The sequence below is a fragment of the Phascolarctos cinereus genome, unplaced genomic scaffold (genome assembly GCF_003287225.1).
Source record: "Phascolarctos cinereus isolate Bilbo 61053 unplaced genomic scaffold, phaCin_HiC Scaffold_1;HRSCAF=81, whole genome shotgun sequence".
Classification (NCBI taxonomy): Eukaryota; Metazoa; Chordata; class Mammalia; order Diprotodontia; family Phascolarctidae; genus Phascolarctos; species Phascolarctos cinereus.
In genome coordinates, this window is record NW_027555514.1 from 231,228,053 (window position 1) to 231,245,692 (window position 17,640).

General features: G+C 36.8%; 1 protein-coding gene across 1 annotated transcript in view; it reads left to right on the forward strand.

The window, feature by feature from the left end:
* HELB (DNA helicase B) overlaps positions 1-17,640 on the forward strand; it is a 50,143-nt gene that overhangs the window by 13,346 nt on the left and 19,157 nt on the right. The window contains 6 exon segments of the mRNA XM_078146170.1: positions 6,639-6,780; positions 10,129-10,283; positions 11,797-11,881; positions 12,222-12,281; positions 13,395-13,626; positions 14,542-14,676. Coding sequence (XP_078002296.1) covers positions 6,639-6,780; positions 10,129-10,283; positions 11,797-11,881; positions 12,222-12,281; positions 13,395-13,626; positions 14,542-14,676 — 809 coding nt within the window.

Consider the following 17,640-nt stretch of genomic DNA (forward strand, 5'->3'; position numbering starts at 1 on the left):
TCACGCAGTTGGAGTTTTTTTCTTTTTTTGTGTCTAGGAGAATCAGTATTTTTTTCTTCTTGAGCTGGTGTACTGAGTCACTGCCATGAGCAGGCCAGGCAGGATCCAATCCCACTCTACCATACCTTGAAATATAAACCTGTGAAATTATTTTTGTGGGATGGTCTGGGCGTGGAAAGAATGAATGGCATCTTCATTTATTTCAGTTCTTTGATGTTGTTCCAAGAGGCTTTTACCTTCTGGGGGTGTTTGTGTTGTGTTATCTTCTTGATTTAGCTCTTAGTAATATGAATTTGATGCATATATCCTAAAAGGAAGAAATGGGCTTGGGGAATTATTTGGAAAACAACAAATCCACTACTCCACCATCTTGCCAGTTGTATGACTGCCTCTGCCTCTGATGTAGGCCAGGCCTAAGTTAGGACCATGAGTGATTCAACTTTAGGGATTAAAATGCAGTGAGGCATTTGTGGACTATAAAATGCAATAAAAAATAACCTTACTAATAATAAAATTAAAAGAATTCAACTTCTAAAGTTACAAGAATATAAAATGCCATTCACCTTTCACTTCTATAGTTATTGTAGTCAGTCTGACTCAGGGATTCAGGAAGCACCTTCAGGCAGTTGGAAATCAAATATAATCGCTGGCCCCACTTCCCACTTGATTATTTCTGTGCCTTTGATTACAAGGAGGCCAAAAGACCTCTATCTCTTCACCACCAAAGACTAACCCAACTCAGGCTGTTAGATCTTCCTCCAGACAATGTAGCCTACTGGAAGGGGAATGGAGGTTGGCAGGGCAGGAGTAAAAGGGAAAGGGGAAGGAAGAGCGCAGGTGTGTTTTCATCTTCAGTGTTGCTACTCCTTTCAACAAATGGCACTAAAGCCCTATTCATAGACCACAGCACTGCTCTTGCCACATATTCTTTTGGTTTTTGAGAACGTGTTTCTGATGTTCCTACCTGTAATCTATTCTCTGTTTCCCTTGTTGATTTATTTTCCTTTTATTGGTAATTCTTAATGTTATGTCCTTAGCTTTCTCCATGTTTGGTCTCTCTCTTAAATGTCTTATTTGTATCCATGGCTTCAACTACTAATCATCTCTTAATAAATGAATAAAAATGCACTTATTAATCACTTGCTATGGGTCAAGTGTGTGCTGAGTACTGAGGATACACATAAAAATTGAAACGGTCACCTTAAGGAGCTTACCTTCTCACAAGGGGATATATACATCTCCTTGTCTCTCGACCTGATTTGTCTTCTGAGTTTGAGAGCTGCATATCAAAACAAGCCTCTGTTCTTGAATGTCCCACCAACATTTGAAATTAGATGTATCCAAAACTGAATTCAATATCTGTCCCTCAAGACTGCTCTCCTCTTTTGGCTTTTCTGTTTGGCAGTGGCATTTGACTTCCTGTCACCTCTCATATCCAATCCATTTTCAAAATCTGTTGATTCTGCCTCCATGTCTTGACTTCATCTTCTGTTTATTTACACATCTATTGTTAGCATCTCTAAGCAGTAATAGTAACTACCTAAATGGTCTTCCTGCCTCTTTTCTTACCTGTTCCAACTCATCTTTGATATTGCTGTTTTAATGATCTCTATTGTGAACAGATCTCACCCTGTCACTTCTGCTCAAAAGTCTTCAGTGGCCCTATGTCAAGTAAAATTCAGTTCAGACTTGTTAATCTGATAAATCCTGGCTTATTCTGATCCTGCTTTTCTTCTAGCCTTTTTACAGTTATACTCCATGTGTGCTGTGCAGCTAAACTGTATGACCTGTTGCACCATTTCTTTATTTACATTCTTTCCAATGGCTGAAACCCTAATCACTCTCCCCCCCTGAGTATAAGTGTGTGTATTTCTGTCTGTCAGCCTGTCAGAGAGCAATGCATATACCCTGTTGATGTCTGAGAAGCTTGTCAAGAAAGCAGTCTGAAAAAGTATCAGGTGTTTGTTTTTTTAAGTTAACTGTAAGCTCAATATAAGTCAAACAGTATGGCTTGGCAGGCAAGAAGGCTGATGGATCTTAGAGTCCATTAAAACAGGCATAGCATCCAGGAATAAAATGATTGTTCCAGTACTTACTAGATGTGTTATTATCAGGCAGTATGTTCAATTCTGGGTGAGACATTTTAGAAAGGACAGCTGGAAAACATCCAGGGGAGGACTATGAAGAGGGTGAAAAGGTGAAAAACCTTATGTCATATGAAGATCTTTTAAAGGAACTGGGGGTGTTTGGCCTGAAGAAGACGGGGGTGGGGGTGGGGGTGAGGTTTGGGAGAGGGGAGAAGGAAGGGAAAAAGATAGTTTTCCTTAAATATTTGAAGATCTGCCGTACAGAAGAGGGATTGGACTTTCCTTGGCCACAGAGTGAGGGATGGCAGTTGCAAAGAGGCAGATTTCGGCTTGATGTAAGAGGAAAAACTTCCTAATTTTCTGCTATTCCTAAGTAAAATTAGGAAGTATTGGTAGATTCCCTTTTCCTAAATGTCTTCAAGCACATATCTGATGACGATTATCGCTCATTGGGAACAGAGTTGAGGGAATTCTTGTTCGATATGGGTTGGACTAGATGGTCTCTGAGGTCCCTTTGAACTTTTTAAAGTCCTATAATTCTTTGATAGCCATACATTAAAGTCCAATTCAGTGTTAGCTCCTGCTGCCCACTAGCAGTGATGACCAACCTTCTACTTCTTAGAGGTTGCAGGGTCATTTTGAAATCTCTTGTGAGCTTCTTGTGTATCCTTTTGTATTCTGATTTTTATATGTGGCCTATTCCTCTACTAATTTTTGTGCTTCATGAAGGCAGGAACTGTGCTCCCTTCACATTCCAGTGATCTGTGCATCATAGGTCTTTGATGCAAGTTTGTTGAATATTAAAGAGAAATGGTCCTGTTAGACTTTTCACCAGCAATGTAAGAATTCCTGTTTGTAGACTGCTGGCACTGGAATTTATCATCTTAAATTTATTTTGATGAACTTCCCTCCATGCATTTCTTAAGTTCATCCTTGCTAATAATTATCTATATGATTATGCACCATTAGTTTTTCTTTTATAAATCTTAAGTTCATATCAGCTGTTTGTAGGAAACCTACTTTGACAAATAAACATTTTGTAATTAGCCTGCTGTTTTGGTATGAGAACAATGACTTGAAAGTTAAAAGGATGGCTGTGAGCAAAGTCCAGGCTAAAAGTAAATTTACAATTATACGAAAGAGATTTGTCCTGTGAGTGGTTTAAATATTCTCCTGGTAGTGAGGACAGTGTAAGTGCATACTAGGTGCCAGGAACTGAGTTAAGCCTTAGGGCTTTGAACTAGATGCATGGTCTTTGTCCTCCCTCAAGGAGTTCATATTCTAATGCAGGAAACAACTCTGTATATACAAGATAAGTGTATACCCATACAATGTGTGTTTACACATGTTTATATGTACATGTACACATATATGTATATAAACATATCATCTAAACAGAAAATAATCTCAGAAGGAAGGCACTGGGAGGGGGTGGCAGAGGAGGAGGAGACAACTAGGAAAGGCCTCCTGGAGAATTGAAATTTCAAAGAAGCCACGTGTCGAAGATGACGATGGAGAATATTTCAGGCCCAAGAATGAGCCAGTGCTAAGGTCAAAACAGGAGATGGATATGGTATGTGTGAAGAACAGTAAGCAGGCCAGTGTTTCTAGATTGTAGAGTATACAAAGTGCACTAAAGTGTAACAAGACTAGTAAGGTAGGAAGAGGCCAGTTTTTGAAAGGCTCAAAGACCAAACAGGATTTTATGTTTGAATCTCAAAGTAACAGGGATTGCTGGAGTTTGTTGAGTGTTGGAAGGGGTGTGTCACATTGTCATACCTGTACTTGAGGAAGATCTCTTTGGCAGCTGAGTAGAGGATAGACTGCACTAGAGAGAAACTTGAGCAAAGAGACAAACCCGAAGGCCACTGTAGTAGTCCAGGCATGAGGGAAAGAGGGCCTGTACCAGGATGGTGATTATGTCAGTGGCGTAAAGGGACATACATACAATAGCTGTTGTGAAGGTAGAAACAACAGAACTTGGCAACATATTTGATATGTGGGGTGAGTGCGAGAGTGGAGAATGATACCTCAGTTGTGAGTTTGGGTAACTGATAGAATGGTGGTACCCTTGGTGTTAGGGCCGGGGCAGGCGCAGGCGCAGGCAGGTGGGCAGGTGGTGCTTAGGAGGAGTTTTAATGAATTCCATGTTGGATATGTTGAGTTTGAGATGTTTTGGAGGCATCTAGTTCAAGATGTCCAAGAGGTAGTTGGTGATGTGAGAATGGAGGTCAGCAGGAGTTAGGTATAGACCTGAGAACCATCTACACGGTGGAGATAATGATTTCACCTAGTGAGACAGTATAGAAGGATAAGAGAAGAAGACCCAGGACAGACCCTTGGAGAATACCCAGGATTAGTGGGTATGGCCTGGATGAAGATCCAGTAAAGAAGACTGAAGAGTAGGGGAGATTAGTGTCATGAAGAAACCTAAAGAGGTGGAGAGAGTATCAGGGAGAAAAGGTCATCAGTGGTGTTGAAGACTGGAGAGAGGTCAAAAAAAATGAGAATTAAGAAAAGATGATTAGATTTGACAATTTAAGAGATCATTGGTAACAGTGGAGAGGGTAGTTTTAGTTGAGTGCTGAGATTAGAAGCCAGACTGTAGAGAATTAAGAAGAGAGTTGAGGAGATGATATGAAGGTACTGGTAGTCTATGACTTCAGGTGCCCTTGGTGGTATAGTAAATAGAGTTCTGAGCCTGGAGTCTAGCCTCAGACCCTGGGGAAGTCACTTAACCTTTATTTGCCTCTGTTTCCTCAACTGCAGAATGGGGATAATAATAGCACCTACCTTGCAGGGTTGTTGTGAGGATCAAAGGACATAGATTTATAAAGCAGGGCCTGGTATATAGTAGGTGCTACATAAATGCTTATTCCTTCTTCTTTCTCAAGAATTTTAGCCACAAAAGAGAGGAAAGTTACAGGATAGTAGTGAGTGGAGATAGAGGAATCAAAGGAAGCGTTTTGAAGGATGGGGTGGACAGCATATTTATGGGCAGCAGGAAAGTAGCCAGTAGAGAGGGAGAGACTGAAGATTTGTGAGAGAGTGAAGGTGGCAGAGGGGGCAGTTTGCCGGAGAAGACAAGTTGTAATGAGACCAAGGTTCTATTTAGAGGGTTTTGTTTTTCTTTGAAGTAAGATTTTAAAAGTCTTGCTGAATTTTTAAATCTATTTCAGCTAACTTTTTCAAACCCTTCGGAATGTACTTTTTTTTGTTTTGTTACTGAAACTTAAATATACAATAAGAAAAGAAAAAGAAACATATAAACTTAAGTATTGAAACTTAAATGAAAAATAAGAAAAGGGAAAAAAGCGTGTGATGTGCACAACAGAACATGAGAGGATTCAAAATATATAGCGATAGATTTCCATTTCAAGAAAGCCTGTATAATAAATACTACACATTGTGTTGAAAGCTGTCCATCTTTTCTTTGCCTCCTTGTTAGTTTTTTTTGTTCTCTGCTCTGCACTTTTTACTTTGTTCTTTTCCCCCCTTCTTTCTTCAACTCCTCTCTTGAAGGCTGCAATTGAGCAAAGATATATTTATGATGTAGATAATAGATATATAGATACATATATATGCCTACCTACATACATATATACATACTTTCCCTAACAAATTCTACTCCTGATCTTTGTTTTTACATATTTGTATCTCTTATTTCCTATTCCTCCTAACTCCTCTATTTTACTTCTACCCCCTACCTTGCCCTCCTATTACTTAATCTACCCCCCCCAGGATTCCTCTCTTATCCTCCCATTTCCATAAATCAAAACACCCTTCTACACCTTCCTTTGAACTATTGCCTCACCTTCCCCTTTAAAGATCCCTTCCTTATCCTCCCAAGAATCCCTTCCTTGTCCTCTCATTCCTATTAATCTAAACACCATTCTATATCCCCCTTTAACTTATTCCCTTATTCTCCCCTCTAGAGATCTCTCCATTATCCTCTCCTCCCTCCCTATCCCTTTAGTATTTTATTTCTTTCCGAATTTAGAAGACTTTTATAAACTCTTCTAACTATATATAATATATATATACACAACACACACACACACACACACATACACATACACACACACACACACACACACACACACACACACACACACACACACACACACACACACACATATATATATATATTGTTCCCTCTTAAACTGATTCCTGGTAAAAATAGGATTCCAGAACTACCAGCTCTCCTCTCCCATCTAATTCCTTTGTGTTGGTTCTTCCTCTTGCACCTCATTTGTATAAGGTAATTACTCTTTTTTTTAAAGTCAGCTCTACCCCAATCTTTCTTACAAGCTACCCAGTTACTAATAACAATCTTAGACATATATTTCATATACATAAAAAGTAAACAGTCTGTCCTTATTGAATCCCTTGTAGTTAATCTTTGGTATGTACCTGGGAATGTACTTCTAAAGTTACAGTGTTCAACAGAAAAAATGACTCATTGGCAAGTCTAGTTTTTATAAACTGTTTGAGGAACCTAGATGCCAATGCATAGTGTTGAAATTTCTCTCATTTTTTTTCCCCTTTCAGGTGATATCAGACAGTTACCCAGCATTGAGCCTGGTAACTTGCTAATGGACCTATTTGAGACTCTCAAATCAAGAAACTGTGCTGTGGAGCTTAAAACGAATCATAGAGCAGAATCTCAGCTTATTGTAGATAATGCAGCAAGGTATGAGTTCTCTGCATCCCTGAAAAGCTATTACACTCCTTGCAGCATTTTTCTTCCACTAATCAGAAAGGATATAGATTGTTAAGGCAATACTATGTATCCTATTTGAGATTTTTGTATTTGTAACTGCTATAAAATTTAATCATCAGTCAACAAACATTTATGTTTCTGGCACAGTGTGAGGTGCTGAGGATACTAGTACAAAAATCTCTGCTTGCATGGAGCTTATGTTCTAGTGGGAATTCAGGTATAAATCTATGTATATACAGAATAAATAAAAAGAGAATAAATACAAATCAACATGAAGTATTTTAGTTAATGTTATTTAAATTTTGCATTTTTTATTTTGACCTGTTCTAAAAATAAAGGATGTGTATATTTACTTTAGATTTAGATTTTTAATTGACTACATGATCTCTAAGTTTCTTTCAGCACTAAGATAGATTAGATGTCTATTTTGTCCCTATTTAGGTTGAGCAGTTTAACTCTTAAAATCGTTGCCTGATTTTACCCCAAGATTGAGGATATTTTGGCAGTATATAAAGCAATCTTTGAATAATACACTCGTGTTTTCTTTCTTCCCTTAAAATCACAGCTACTTAGGAGATAAAAAGGAAAATAGTTGATTAAAAGATAGAAATAATGTGAGATTCTGCTCTTCTTTTTCTTTTTTAATAACAAATAAAAACCTAATTTGTCTTAGTATAGAGAAAAACAAGGGTTTTACCTATGGAATCTCATGTGTAATTTAAGATCATACATGTTTCCTATATAAATAAGCAGAGATAGCTGTTTAGTGACCCTTCTGATTTTCAAGTGAATGCCTCTACCCCTACCCCCCCAAAAACCAAAAAACCAGGAAGACATGCTCATCAAAATTCTTTGGAAGAATTCCTGTTCGTGGTCCAAATGGAAGGGGATTCCTTATGGATTCAATTCAGCAAACAAGAATTGGGCGCCTACTGTGTTAGAGGCACTGTGCTAGGTGTAGGTGTAGGGATGCAGTTAAACTGTTTATTCCTCAACATTAGGAACTTAGAGCCTTCTGGTAGGGGTCTTCCCGATGCAGTAGCATCTTTTGTTCATAATATTGTACCATTTGCTTCATGTCTCAAAACATTATAGGTTCTCCTCAGTGAAATCCATGATTAATTGGAAAATAATTTAACCTAGCAATCTACGTAGAGAAAAAAAAATAAGTAGAATGAGAAATACCAATTGTGGAGATGCATGCAACTGGAGGATGAATCTATCAAATTAGTACCTCATTACTGTTCCAAAGCTTCTTTCCCCTTCTTGTGCCTCCCCCTCCCTTTTTCTCTCTTAGTTGTGGACCTTGCCTCTTAGTTTACTAAGAAGACTGAGTCCATTTAAGCTAAGTGCCCTCTTTCCCCCTTCTATTTATCTCATAACCCCTGCTAGCATTCCCTACTCTCTCCTCCTTGTCTGACAAAGAGATGTCCCTTCTCCTTGCCAAGGCTCCCCCCTTTTACCTGTGCTTTTCATCCAACCCACTGCTGACTTCTCTAGCACCTGTGCCTTTCTAATCTTCACTCTGTCCCTGTTTATTGGTATTTTTTGTAATGCCTTCAGACATGCTTAGGTTTCTTCCATCCTTTAAAAAAAAACTTGACCACCATTCTCTACTAGTTTGTAATTCAATTTTGGCTGTTAGTTAAATTTTTTGCATTTACCTATTTTCAGTCAAACCCTGTTAATGCCATGTTTGCTTTCACAAAATGCCACTATAGATGATAATAGCTAACAATAATAAAGGCTAGCATTTATATGCTCCTTTAAGGCTTGCAAAATTATTTACAGATATTATTTCTTTTGATCCTTCTAACACTGAGGTGGGTACTATTATTATCTCCATTTTCATAGAAAGGAAACTAAGGCTGACAGGTTAAATGACTTACTCAGAGTCACACAGCTAGTAAGTATCAGAGATTGGATTTGAACTCAAGCCTTCTTTATTCCAAGGCCAGCACTTTTTCCACTGTGCCACCATATAGCCTCTCCTCCAAGTTATCTGTCCCATCATACGTTAGAATCATCTGAACTTCAGTTTCCTCAACAACATGATCTGCCTAATGGGCTGTTGTAAGGAAAGTGTTTTGTCAACCTTCAAAAGCTCTATAAATGTGTGCCGTTATCACTACTCTTATTTTGGCTTTGCTCATTCCTAATCCACAGGACCTTGGGTAAGACAAGTCTTAGTCTGTTGGGTCAGGATATTTTGAGGTCAGTTTAGGCGTCCCCTTTCATAGTTGCTATACATTGATGTGTGTCTTTTAAGACCATCTAGAACTCGGTGGTAGTCAAAAGACTTCCTGAAATGTTATGCTTCTTAACTTGGGTTAAACTGGGCTTTTGTAATAATCATCATCAGCAGATATTTGAGATATGGTGAAATATGAAGGGAAGCAGAGAGATGGGATTGTGGCCTATAGAGGTCAGGTACAAAATAGTGGAATCTCTGGTGGCTGTCATTCCCCAATCCTGAGGCCCAGAGGGCTTTAGTCTACCCCAGCCATGGACAGCCTTCTTCCCAGGTGCTAGTTTGACTTCTCCTTGCTTGGTTAGTGGCAAGCAAGAGACATCAGTGCATCTCTGCTTCCCCAGATGGTGTATAAGACTGAGTCAGGCGTTTTGAAACTTGGAGAGAAGTTCTTTGGAGCCTAGGTTTCAACTTATATCTTAGTAATTTTCTGAAATGGAGCTCTAGTCTTAGAATGAAAAGGAAAAATAAAGAATGGTAATAAATGAATGGAATGGGGGCAGCTGGGTGGTACATAGCACTTCGGTCTTGAAGTCAGGAGGACCTGAGTTCAAATGTGGCCTCAGACATTTGACACTTAACTAGCTGTGTGATTGAGGGCAAGTCACTTAACTCTGATTGCCGCATCAAAAAAAAAAAAAAGAAATGAATAGAATGAAACATTTGATTGTACTGGGGAAGCAGAGGATATATGTGATTTTTAAAAGGAAAAGAGGGAAAAGGGCAGGTTGTAGGATATAGGAAAATAGCATAGTTAGTAGCAAGAATTTTTGTTTCTAAGATACTTAATAATTCTCTCTGGTGCCTTCAGTTAGTTTAGCCTTGAATTGGTTACTGTTCAATATTTAACTAATGTTACTGTGCATGTGATTGTAGAGTATTGCTAGCTCTTAATTGTGGAATTTAGTTATTTTTTATAATGCAAATTCAGATAGTTACTTATCTTTATTCTCTGTTTTAAAAAAAGATAATTTGGTAACTATAAATCAGACAGATTCTACTCGCAAGAAAATGTCCTTTTTTGTATATTAACATTCTGGGTATGTATATTTATGTTTTTGTTTAAGAATCTCTAGGCGACAGTTTCCAAAGTTTGATGCAGAGTTGACAATTTCTGATGGTCTGGCCAACTCAATCCCAGATCAAAATAAGAGGTTTATTTTTGTCAGACTACCTGAAGATAATAATCATTCTCAGTCATCTCAAAGGAACTATTGCTCTTGTAAGTACAGGTTGTAAGATGAGACTCTTGCAAATACCCTAACAATGTGTTTACATGTTTCAATTACATGGCACATCACAAATTATTAAAGGATTTTCCTTTTAAACAGCTCATTATAATCTTAATAGATTGTGTTTAAAATATATTGCTAATAGGAACCACATTAAAATTTTTAAATTTTAAAGCTTGTTATTCATTGAAACAGATTCATCTAGGACTTTTTAGAAAAGTAGATGTCATCCTGAAAGTATGCCAAACTAATTCAAGATGAAAGTAACTTGTAAGAATATTTAGTGCAATATTTTAGTGCAGTAGTTTGAATTAGAGGACATATGTGTTTGATTTATTTTTTGAATATATTAATTGGATATCTTGAATATATTAATCAGACATTCTGCTTTATCGCTCTTCCTCCCCCCTTACAATCAAATGTAGGCAATCAAAACACATTGGCTGCTAAATCATATGTGATCCTTACTGTGGATCCTTGGTGATCGAATTCTTTTTTTCTGGCTGCTTGCAGTATTTTTTTATTTGGCCTGGAAACTGTGAATGTTGGCTTTGATGTTCCTGAGAGTCTTCATTTTGAGGTTTCTTTTAGGAGGTGACCAGCACATTCTTTCTATATTTTGCCTTCTGATTCTAAGAGATATGGGCTGTTTTCTTTTCTGATTCTTGAAATAGGAAGCCTCGGGTCTTTTTTTTTTTTTTTCAAGGTCATGTTGTTAAGATAATAGCACGATTCTCGTGGGGTTGTGTTAGTCCAGAATTCAGGGGCAGGCCAAGGATTCTGCAAGGTTTCAGTGCTCCTTAAGTGGTCTGATCTAAGGCACAGTGTGATTGATGTCCTCATCATTCATCCCCTTATTCTTAGCTTTGCAAGTTGCTAACTTTGATTTGGATCTGAGCAAGAATAGTCTGCTGCTGGAAAGCCCTGTTGGTTCAAAGTGGAAGATTTGTAGGCTCCTCTTTGGTCTGGGATTCCTGCGTTGGTTATTCCTCTGTAAGCTGGGCTAGATATTAGAAATGAAACCCTGTTCTGTTCCTGGTGTTTGAGCCATACTGCTTCTGCTTCTGAATTTCTTCCTTTTTCTGTATGCTGCCCACCTGTAAAATGAAGATTAATAATACTTGAACTGCCTAGTACCTCACAGCATTGTGTAAAGAAAGGGCCTTTGAGAGCTTTAAAGAAATGTTGAAGTAGAAGTTGTTTCTCTATTTTCAGATAAATACAACGCAAGGTTGTATGTGATAAGTACATTATATGTACTTTGATAGGGAGCCATTAGATTTTTGAGTAGGAAATGACTGCTTAAACTGTGTTTTAAGAGAGTGTGTGGGTGTACGTGTGTGTACATGCATGCACATACTAGTCTAGGAACTGGCCTCCATTTATAACATTGTTTCTGTGGAAAAATGTGTTCTGATTTCTAAATAGTTGATTTTTAAATGAATCTGTAGAGCAAAGAAGATGATGCCTTCACAAATAATTTTTTTTCTGTCTTATTATTAGACTTGTATTCTGCAGTTAAAACTTTACTTGATGGAGCAGTGGAACTAAAGAAGCCGAAAACATCACAGTTCATTGCGTTCAGAAAGTATGTGACAAACTCTTAAATGTGATTGAGTCCCTGGGATTTGTCAAAGAGAATAAAGTGTTTATGAACTGGATTTTTTAGTGATAGTTTTGGGAATTTCTTTCTTGGGCATAGCAGTTTCTTAGAGATGTTTTACCACCATGATGGCAATACTGAACTGGGTATTCACATAAAATCTTCCTAGCCACAGAAATTTTAGGCTGAATCAAAATTTTCTTGCTGATGATTATTTTGTATTGAAAGAAGGTAGTTCTGGGTTGTGTTTAACTGTTATACCTTGATAAAAATCATAATGGAAATATTGGAAAGGCTATCTTATGTATGCTCTGGTATATTCTAGGCAAGACTGTGATGTAATAAATGAATGCTGTTGCAGCTTCTACTCAGGCCACTTAACCAAGTAAGTATTTTTTAGAACTAAAACTTTGTCTGTGCTCAATTATAGCTGCCTTGAATTTAGTTATTAAATATTTTTCACAGTTCTTGTTTAGTTATCTATTTTAAGGGGCCATTTAGATATACCAGTATTAATTTGAATAGGCTGTGGAGCCACCCTTAAATTGATTATTTTTGTGGCATGTTTTAGTAAATAGAGAAATTAGGAGTAATAATCCTATTTGTGGCTTTCAGCCTTGCAATTTATTAAACTTAAGTGTCACAAAAGAGGGGAAGAATGGGATTATTGCTGAAAATATGTTGAGGTTATTGGTGTTCCTAGAAAACTAATACCAAATATTCAGCGTCTACCCCTATCTTGAAAAACATAGTTCCTTTTCTGTGGTTGCAGAGAACCAGAAAAAAAGTGGTACCTATCCATTGTGGCATGGCTAAACAAATTGTGGTACATGAATATAATAGGATATTACTGTGCCATAACAAGTGATGAATTTGATGAATACAGGAAGGCATGAAGAGACATAAGCAAATGTAGATTGAAGTAAGAAAAACCAGGGAAACATTTGATAGATGATTGCAGTAATGGAAATGGAAAGAACAAAAAAAGAAGCTAAATGTTCTGTAATTATAATGATGAAGCTTGGCTCTGAAGAAGAGGTGAAAAGATATACCTCTGTCTCTTCCTTGCAGAGGTGAGAGACTATGGATGTAAAATATTACATATACTCTTAGATATGGTTGTTAGGTTGGTTTTGCTGAATTAGTTTTTCTCTTTAATAGATAGGAGAGGTGGGGGAGGGATATACTTGGAAATAAAGGAGATGTAGAAACAAAAGATAAAACATTTGTTTGTAAAGGAAAAGAAAAACATAAGTGCTGAGCAGCCATTCTGTTCCTATATGGAGAGGATAGGCAAATTTTCATTAAGCCTCTGTGTGAACTTTCAAAGGGATTGCCATCTTCAAGGTTTATGGGAATTTGATCTGTTGTTATTCCTGATGAGCAGTGTCTTCTTGAGGGGTAAGTAGTTTGAAGGAGGTGAAAAACATGTAGGGACAAGAAAAAGATGTACTTGTCCAGATTTCTATAATTTCTAATCTCTGTCTTTCCAACACAGAAATCATAAAGGTAGACTTGTCTTCCAAAAAGACGATAAAATCTGCTGCACCAGGAATGCTTACCTCTCAGACTTACTCCCTCAAAATTCTAATAGCCTTCAAAATGAAAATTTAGAATTGGGCCACGATGGAGAACTTGATGCTTCTTATCATGGTAAAAAATCCAAGAAATCCCATGGCTCTGAAAATGACATCCGGCTATGCAATGGAGAGATATTTTACATAACAGATGTATGTGGTAAAAGAGAATCACACCTTTTCTACTTCTTAGCATAATTTTTTCTTTTATTCATTAATGGAATATATTAATAATTTGGATAGGTCAAGGAAGCAAAGTAATAAAACGATTATAATTTTTCATCTCTTTGTTTAGTAGACCTTAGTGGTTAAGGGGATAAAGCAATTCAAAAACAAATGACTATATTTGAGAAAATTTACTTTGTGGTTCTAAAGTTGATATTTTCACAATGTCTAGTTGATTGACCCTGGACAAATAACTTAACATATCCGGGTCATGGTTTCCTTATCAGCGGAATGAGAGTTGGACTAGATGACCTCTAACATCCCTTCAGGCTCCAAATTTACATCTGATGACATTCAATTAGATCATTCTAAAGGCATTCTGGTCTATATGTTCATGTTGTGTGGGTGACTAAATTGTGTTGAAAAGAATCAGTCTGGAAAAATAGGATTATTTTGCATAAGAAGGGAATGGTATGGGGCAGCTAGGTGGCGCAGTGGATAGAGCACCGGCCTTGAAGTCAGGAGAACCCCATGGCAAGTCACTTAACCCCAGTTGCCTCACCTAAAAAAAGAAAAAAGAAGAAGGGAATGGTACAACTAGAAATAGGTTATTCATGATGTGAAAAATTAAGTTTATGCCCTTCAGATTAGTAGAGGAAACAGGTAAAATCATTTAAAAAAATTCCTTTACCTATCAAAATTGAAACTTAAGTTTCAGGGTTAGAAGTGTCTTTTGTGTTTAAAATATTTGGTGTGAACCTGCTATTTGTTTTTGTGCTTGTTCAATAAATTTAATTAGGGAATATTCCCTTATAACTAACATGACTTTAATTTTATGTTATATGTTTTATGAAGATAAATTTTGGAATATGTGTAAGTAAGTGTTCTCTTCTTTGGTTATAGGATGTGCAGAATGAAAATGGAAGATTCTTGACTATTAATAATCTGGCTGGCTTAGAGGTTACTGTAGACTTCAAAAAACTAGTGAATTTTTGCCGTATAAGGCATGCTTGGGCAAGAACAATTCATACATTTCAGGTAAGAGACAATATACTGCTCATCAATTGCTGTGAATTTGTCGTATCTTCACTTATTTCATTGTTCTACACTTTTTCACATAACACCTTATTCTGATTTAGGGGCTTTGTTGCTGGTGTGCTGATTTAGCAGCTGGATGGGGTTAATATGTGAGAAAAGGCTAGGTTGACTTTTTTACACAGAAGGATTCAGGTTGATTTTACTGTGTTAATCAGAATGTAGGCCTCCTACTGCCTTCTCAGTCTTTTTATACCTTACTCCTTCCAAGTATTTTGTGATCCAGTAACACTAGCCTTCTTCCTGTTTTTTGAGTGAGGCACTCCATCTTCCAACTGCATTTTCACTGGCCTTTTACTATGCCTTGAAGCCTTTCCCTCCTCATCTCTGCATCTCTAGCTTCCTTCAGGTCTCAATTAAAATTCCGCCTTCTACAGGAAGCTTTTCCTGTTCTCCTTTGAGGCTAGGTCCTTCTTTCTGTTAATTATCTGTAGTATAACCGGTATATGTCTTGTTTGTACAAGGTGCTTCCATTAGACTGTGATCTCTTTGAGAACAGGGATTTTTTTTCAGTTTCTTTATAACCCTAGCACTTAGTACAGGATCTGGCATATAGTAGATGCTTAATAAAGCTTGTTGACTGGCCGATTATGTATAGATCACTTGGATTTTATTCCCTTGATAACTTCTTGTACATTTCATTTGACCATTTATCAACTGGGGAATATCTCTTTTATCAGTATTCTTAAAATGTAGTGTTCAGAACTGAATTTGGTATTCCAAATGTAGTCTGAGCAAGTGAGAGCATAGTGGGACTGTTTCCTCCCTCATTCTGAGGAGGGACCCTTTTTGTTTTCTCTGTGCTTTGAAGAATAAAGCATCACACAAAAATTTTAAAAGCCCAGATATCAGCAAGAAAGAGATCTCAAATAACTCAACTTCAGAAAAATAAATTGAACAAGCCCCAAATGAACTTTTTTTCAGTCAGTATACATTTTTTAAAAGTTTTAAAATATTTTTATTTGAAGTTTTGAGTTCCAAATTCTATCCCTTCCTCCTTACCTCGCAATCCCCCCCTTTGTGAGATGGAAAATGATCAGATACAGGTTGTACGGTGAAATTACGTAAAACATTTCCGTTTTAGTTATTTTGTACAAGAAGACTTGAATAAAAGAAAAAAATGAAAGAAAGAAAGTGAAAAATAGCATGCTTCAGTCTGTATTCAAGTAATATCAATTCTTTCTTTGGAGGTGGATAGTATGCTTCATCATTAGTCCTTTGGGATTGTCTTGGATCACTGTATTGTTGAGAACAGCTAAGTTATTCACAGTTTTTCATTGAACAATATTGCTGTTACTGCATACAATGTTTTCCTAGTTCTGTTCACTTCACTATGCATCAGTCTAGGTAAGTCTGTCTAGGATTTTCTGAAGCCATCCTGCTTGCCATTTCTTACAGCACAAAACTATTCCATTATAGTCATATATCACAGCTTATTTAGCCATTCCCCAATTGATGGGCATCCATTTCATTTCCATTTCTTAGCCACCACAAAAAGAGCTACTATAAATATTTTTGTTCAAATAGGTCCTTTTCCCTTTTTCTTGGATGTCTTTGGAATATAGACCTAGCAGTGGTATTGCTATATCAAAAGATATGCACAGTTTTATAGCTCTTTGGGCATAGTTCCAAATTATTCTCCAGAATGGTTGGATCAGTTCACAGATTCACCAACAGTGCTTTAGTGTTCCAGTTTTCCCATATTCCCTCTGACATCCAATATTTTCTCTTTTTTTGTCATATTAGCCAACCTGATAAGTGTGAGGTGGTACCACAGAGTTGTTTTAAGTTGCATTTCTCTAATCAACAGTGATTTAGACCATTTTTTTCATATAACTATAGAAAGCTTTGATTTCTTTGTCTGAAAACTGCCTGTTCATATCTTTTGACCATTTATCAGTTGGGGAATGCCTTGTATTTTTATAAATTTGACTTAGTTTTCTATATTTGAGAAATGGGGTCTTAATTAGAGATACTTGTTGCAAACCCCCCCCCCCCCCGTTTTCTGCTTTCTTTATCATTTTGGTTGCATTGGTTTGGTTTGTGCAAAAAAATGTTCATTTTATAAAATCAAAATTAATCTGTTTTACATTATATAATGTTGTCTGTGTCTTCTTGGGCCTTTAAATTCTTCCCTTATCCATAAATCTGACAGATAAACTATTCTATGCTCTCTTAATTTGCTTATGATATCACCCTTTATGTGTAATCTTGTACTCATTTTGACCTAATCTTGGTGTATGGTGTGAGATGTTGTCGATACCTAGTTTCTGTCTTACCATTTTCCAGTTTTCCTAGCAGTTTTTGTGAAATAATGAGTTTGTGTTCCAAAAGATTGTATCTTTGGGTTTATCATATCTGGTCATTTACTATAATGTAATTTGTTCCTAATCTATTCCAGTGATCTACCACTCTATTTCTTAGCCAGTATGAGATTATTTTGGTAATTACCACTTTAGTATAATTTGACATCTGGTATGGCTAGATCACCTTCTTTTGTGTTTTTTTTTTCCATTGATTCCCTTGATATCCTTGAGCTTTTGTTTTTCCAGATGAATTTTTGTTATTTTTTTAGCTCTATAAAATAATTTTTTGATAGTTTGATTGGTAATAGCCCTGAATAAATAGATTAATTTAGATAGAATTGTCGTTTTTATTATATTGGCTTGGCCTACCCATGAGCAATTAATATTTTTCCAGTTGTTTAGATCTGACTTTATCCATATGAACTCGAAGAAGCACTCTAAGACCAGATAGATTTACAAGCGAATTGTGTTAAACATTCAAAGAACAATAGAAATAGGAACAGAAGAAATAGGAAAAAAAGGAATCATCCCCAAATTACTTGTATGATAAAAATATGGTCTTGATGCTTAAACCAGGAGAGAAAAAGCAAAGGGAAAAAAA